Genomic DNA, 6,076 nt, shown 5'->3' on the forward strand with positions numbered 1-6,076 from the left:
GCTGAGGGAGTGGGTGCTGTCGGAGGGTCAGGGCTGAGGGAGCGGGTGCCGTCGGAGGGTCAGTGCTGAGGGAGTGGGTACTGTCGGGAGGGTCAGTGCTGAGGGAACGGGTGCCGTCGGAGGGTCAGTGCTGAGGGAGCGGGTGCTGTCGGGAGGGTCATCCCGATGGGAGAGGATATTAAAGTAACCCTCTGTCTGAAGTGGGAGTAAAGGTTTCTTCTGCCACTATTGTCATTCAGTATGTCACTGTTCTTGGCCAGGTGACCATTTGTAGCCCATTACTAATTGCCCTGAGCACAGACTCATTCCGAATGCAATTGAGATGTGACCCAATTGCTGGGCTGCTGGAGTCACTGACTTCATCATACCGCACTGAAACAGACCATTATGTCCAGCCAGTCCATCATCCCAAACTAAACCCATCCTACCTGCCTGCTCCTGGCCCATATCCCTCCAAACATTTCACATTCATGTACTTATCCAAATGTCTTTTAAACGTTGTAACTGTTCCCGCATCCTCAGGAAGTATTCCACACACAAACCACTCTCTGTGCAAAAAAATGTGCCTCTTTGGTCTTTTTTATTAAACTCCTCCCCTCTCACCTTAAAAATGTGCGCCTCACCTTGAAATCTCCCACCCAACCTGCCATGACCATATCTCGACCCCTCCTGATTTTGTAAACCTTTATAGGTCACCTCTCAACCTCCGATACACCAGTGGAAAAAAAAGTCCCAGTCTATCCTGCTTCTCCTTATATCTTAAACCCTCCACACCCAGCAGCATCCGGGTAAATCTCTTCTGAACCCTCTCCAGTTTAATAATCTCCTTCCTGTAACAGGGCGACGAGAGCTGGACACAGTTCTCCAGACGAGGCCTCACCAACATCCTGTACAACCCCACCTTGCAGATTTCCCTCCCCTCCTGATCCTTTAAACCAAAAATTGCGGGAATGGCTCAGCAGGTCTGGCATCACCCTGAGGAAGGCTCACCGGACCCGAAACGGACTTTCTCTTCACTTTCTCTTCTGTTTCCGTTCCGGATTTCCAGCCTCCGCAGTCCCTTCGGGTTCTTAAACAATCTGGCAGGTTCGCGGTTGGGATCGCGAGCTGCGACACGCAGCCTCGTCGCAGACCCTCCAGGGCTCTCGGGTGGTGCCTCTCGGCAGGCTGGGTGGTGGGAGTATGGCACTCACATGCTGTCTGTCTCCCTTCCACACACACACATTCCCAGCTAGACACCATTCTCACCGTCTAATCTCGATAGAGCTGTCCAGCACGGAGACAGACCCTTTCGGCTCACCTCATCCATGCCGACCAGATATCCCAACCTAATCCAGTCCCATTTGCCAGCACCCAGCCCTCCAAACCCTTCCTATTCATATACCCATCCAGATGCCTTTTCAATGCTGTCATTGTACCAGCCTCCACCACTTCCTCTGGCAGCTCATTCCATACACGCACCACCCTCTGCGTGGGAAAACAAACTGTCCCTTATGTCCCTTTTATATCTTTCCTCTCTCACCCTAAACCTATGCCCCTCAAGTTCTGGACTCCCCGACCCCAGGGAAAAGACTTCGTCTATATAAGCAAAAGTGTGGACTATAGATGCTGGAGATTAGAGTAGAGAGTGTGTGCCGGAAAAGCACAGCAGGTCAGGCAGCATCTGATGAAGGGCTTTTCCCTGAAACGTCGATTTTCCTGCTCCTCGTATGCTGCCTGACCTGCTGCGCTTTTCCAGCACCACACTCTCGACCTTGTATATTTACCCTATCCCATGCCCCTCATGATTTTATAAACCTCTATAAGGTCACCCCTCAGCCTCCGACGCTCCAGGGAAAACAGTCCCAGCCTGTTCAGCCTCTCCCTGTAGCTCAGATCCTCCAACCCTGGCAACATCCTTGTAAATCTTTTCTGAACCCTTTCAAGTTTCACAACATCTTTCCGACTCCTGTACTCAATACTCTGACCAATAAAGGAAAGCATACCAAACGCCGCCTTCACTATCCTATCTACCTGCGACTCCACTTTCAAGGAGCTATAAACCTGCACTCCAAGTTCTCTTTGTTCAGCAACACTCCCCAGGACCTTACCATTAAATATAAGTCCTGCTAAGATTTGCTTTCCCAAAATGCAGCACAAATGGTCCATGTTTATTTGAAGTTCTTGACTCACTCCAACATACTGCTATGGTGGGATCAGGAGGAAGACCGTGGTTAACATGCCCTCCCTCCCCAGCCTGGATCTGAAGCTGCAGGAGCCAGTGAGTAGGACACGGCGATGTATACGGGGCATGGGGTTTCACTGTGGTTTTTCATCCTTTAAAAGCTGTGCAGTAATCTGAAAAGTGTGGCGCTGGAAAAGCACAGCCGGTCAGGCAGGAGCAGGAGAGTCGACGTTTCGAGCGTGCCCTCATCAGGAATCAGCTTCCGGCCGAAACGTCGATTCTCCTGCTCCTGCCTGACCGGCTGTGCTTTTCCAGCACCACCCTTTTTGACCCTGACTCTCCCAGCGTCTGCAGTCCACACTGTTTCAATAATCTGCAAAGACTCCTGAATCTTTGACAAGCCAGGAGTCGTTCAGAAAGAGTACTACTACGTTGTCGGAGGGTCAGCACTGAGGGAGCGGGCAATGCGGGAAGGTCAGGGCTGAGGGAGCGGGCACTGTCGGAGGGTCAGTGCTCAGGGTGTGGGCACTGTCGGAGGGTCAGTACTGAGGGAGTGGGTGTTGTTAGAGGGTCAGTGCTGAGGGAGTGGGCACTGTCGGAAGGTCAGTGCTGAGGGAGCGGGCACTGCGGGAGGGTCAGGGCTGAGGGAGCGGGCACTGTCAGGGTCAGTGCTGAGGGAGTGGGCGCTGTCGGAGGGTCAGTACTGAGGGAGTGGGCACTGCGGGAGGGTCAGGGCTGAGGGAGCGGGCACTGTCAGGGTCAGTGCTGAGGGAGGGTCAGTACTGAGGGAGTGGGCGCTGTCGGAGGGTCAGGGCTGAGGGAGTGGGCACTGTCGGAGGGTCAGCACTGAGGGAGCGGGCACTGCGGGAGGGTCAGGGCTGAGGGAGCGGGCACTGTCGGAGGGTCAGTGCTGAGGGTGTGGGCACTGTCGGAGGGTCAGTACTGAGGGAGTGGGCGCTGTCGGAGGGTCAGGGCTGAGGGAGTGGGCACTGTGGGAGGGTCAGCGCTGAGGGCGTGGGCACTATCGGAGGGTCAGCGCTGAGGGAGTGGGCGCTGTCGGAGGGTCAGCGCTGAGGGAGTGGGCACTGTTGGAGGGTCAGTGCTGAGGGGCGTGGGCACTATCGGAGGGTCAGCGCTGAGGGAGTGGGCTGTCCCTGAGTGGTCTCACCATGTGTGTCTGTCTCTGTCCCTGTCCCTGAGTGGTCTCACCATGTGTGTCTGTCTGTCTCTGTCCCTGTCCCCTGCCCCTGAGTGGTCTCACCATGTGTGTCTGTCTCTGTCCCTGTCCCTGAGTGGTCTCACCATGTGTGTCTGTCTCTGTCCCTGTCCCTGAGTGGTCTCACCATGTGTGTCTGTCTCTGTCCCTGTCCCTGAGTGGTCTCACCATGTGTGTCTGTCTCTGTCCCTGTCCCTGAGTGGTCTCACCATGTGTGTCTGTCTCTGTCCCTGTCCCTGAGTGGTCTCACCATGTGTGTCTGTCTCTGTCCCTGTCCCTGAGTGGTCTCACCATGTGTGTCTGTCTCTGTCCCTGTCCCTGAGTGGTCTCACCATGTGTGTCTGTCTCTGTCCCTGTCCCTGAGTGGTCTCACCATGTGTGTCTGTCTGTCTGTCCCTGTCCCCTGTCCCTGAGTGGTCTCACCATGTGTGTCTGTCTCTGTCCCTGTCCCTGAGTGGTCTCACCATGTGTGTCTGTCTCTGTCCCTGTCCCTGAGTGGTCTCACCATGTGTGTCTGTCTCTGTCCCTGTCCCTGAGTGGTCTCACCATGTGTGTCTGTCTCTGTCCCTGTCCCTGAGTGGTCTCACCATGTGTGTCTGTCTCTGTCCCTGTCCCTGAGTGGTCTCACCATGTGTGTCTGTCTGTCTCTGTCCCTGTCCCCTGCCCCTGAGTGGTCTCACCATGTGTGTCTGTCTCTGTCCCTGTCCCTGAGTGGTCTCACCATGTGTGTCTGTCTCTGTCCCTGTCCCTGAGTGGTCTCACCATGTGTGTCTGTCTCTGTCCCTGTCCCTGAGTGGTCTCACCATGTGTGTCTGTCTCTGTCCCTGTCCCTGAGTGGTCTCACCATGTGTGTCTGTCTCTGTCCCTGTCCCTGAGTGGTCTCACCATGTGTGTCTGTCTCTGTCCCTGTCCCTGAGTGGTCTCACCATGTGTGTCTGTCTCTGTCCCTGTCCCTGAGTGGTCTCACCATGTGTGTCTGTCTCTGTCCCTGTCCCTGAGTGGTCTCACCATGTGTGTCTGTCTCTGTCCCTGTCCCTGAGTGGTCTCACCATGTGTGTCTGTCTGTCTGTCCCTGTCCCCTGTCCCTGAGTGGTCTCACCATGTGTGTCTGTCTCTGTCCCTGTCCCTGAGTGGTCTCACCATGTGTGTCTGTCTCTGTCCCTGTCCCTGAGTGGTCTCACCATGTGTGTCTGTCTCTGTCCCTGTCCCTGAGTGGTCTCACCATGTGTGTCTGTCTCTGTCCCTGTCCCTGAGTGGTCTCACCATGTGTGTCTGTCTGTCTCTGTCCCTGTCCCCTGCCCCTGAGTGGTCTCACCATGTGTGTCTGTCTCTGTCCCTGTCCCTGAGTGGTCTCACCATGTGTGTCTGTCTCTGTCCCTGTCCCTGAGTGGTCTCACCATGTGTGTCTGTCTCTGTCCCTGTCCCTGAGTGGTCTCACCATGTGTGTCTGTCTCTGTCCCTGTCCCTGAGTGGTCTCACCATGTGTGTCTGTCTCTGTCCCTGTCCCTGAGTGGTCTCACCATGTGTGTCTGTCTCTGTCCCTGTCCCTGAGTGGTCTCACCATGTGTGTCTGTCTCTGTCCCTGTCCCTGAGTGGTCTCACCATGTGTGTCTGTCTCTGTCCCTGTCCCTGAGTGGTCTCACCATGTGTGTCTGTCTCTGTCCCTGTCCCTGAGTGGTCTCACCATGTGTGTCTGTCTCTGTCCCTGTCCCTGAGTGGTCTCACCATGTGTGTCTGTCTGTCTGTCCCTGTCCCCTGTCCCTGAGTGGTCTCACCATGTGTGTCTGTCTCTGTCCCTGTCCCTGAGTGGTCTCACCATGTGTGTCTGTCTCTGTCCCTGTCCCTGAGTGGTCTCACCATGTGTGTCTGTCTCTGTCCCTGTCCCTGAGTGGTCTCACCATGTGTGTCTGTCTGTCTCTGTCCCTGTCCCCTGCCCCTGAGTGGTCTCACCATGTGTGTCTGTCTCTGTCCCTGTCCCTGAGTGGTCTCACCATGTGTGTCTGTCTCTGTCCCTGTCCCTGAGTGGTCTCACCATGTGTGTCTGTCTCTGTCCCTGTCCCTGAGTGGTCTCACCATGTGTGTCTGTCTCTGTCCCTGTCCCTGAGTGGTCTCACCATGTGTGTCTGTCTCTGTCCCTGTCCCTGAGTGGTCTCACCATGTGTGTCTGTCTCTGTCCCTGTCCCTGAGTGGTCTCACCATGTGTGTCTGTCTCTGTCCCTGTCCCTGAGTGGTCTCACCATGTGTGTCTGTCTCTGTCCCTGTCCCTGAGTGGTCTCACCATGTGTGTCTGTCTCTGTCCCTGTCCCTGAGTGGTCTCACCATGTGTGTCTGTCTCTGTCCCTGTCCCTGAGTGGTCTCACCATGTGTGTCTGTCTCTGTCCCTGTCCCTGAGTGGTCTCACCATGTGTGTCTGTCTGTCTGTCCCTGTCCCCTGTCCCTGAGTGGTCTCACCATGTGTGTCTGTCTCTGTCCCTGTCCCTGAGTGGTCTCACCATGTGTGTCTGTCTCTGTCCCTGTCCCTGAGTGGTCTCACCATGTGTGTCTGTCTGTCTCTGTCCCTGTCCCCTGCCCCTGAGTGGTCTCACCATGTGTGTCTGTCTCTGTCCCTGTCCCTGAGTGGTCTCACCATGTGTGTCTGTCTGTCCCTGTCCCCTGCCCCTGAGTGGTCTCACCATGTGTGTCTGTCTGTCTCTGTC

The 6,076-nt window shown here is 55.5% G+C and overlaps 1 protein-coding gene across 1 annotated transcript in view; it reads left to right on the plus strand.

Moving 5' to 3' along the window:
* The window catches only part of rfx5 (regulatory factor X, 5), a gene marked incomplete at its 5' end in the record, with an annotated part of 19,225 nt that overhangs the window by 4,860 nt on the left and 8,289 nt on the right, over positions 1 to 6,076 (plus strand). The window contains one exon of the mRNA XM_043686090.1: positions 2,179 to 2,260. Coding sequence (XP_043542025.1) covers positions 2,179 to 2,260 — 82 coding nt within the window. The remainder of the gene's footprint in view (positions 1 to 2,178; positions 2,261 to 6,076) is intronic.

Source organism: Chiloscyllium plagiosum, unplaced genomic scaffold, assembly GCF_004010195.1.
Source record: "Chiloscyllium plagiosum isolate BGI_BamShark_2017 unplaced genomic scaffold, ASM401019v2 scaf_5665, whole genome shotgun sequence".
Classification (NCBI taxonomy): Eukaryota; Metazoa; Chordata; class Chondrichthyes; order Orectolobiformes; family Hemiscylliidae; genus Chiloscyllium; species Chiloscyllium plagiosum.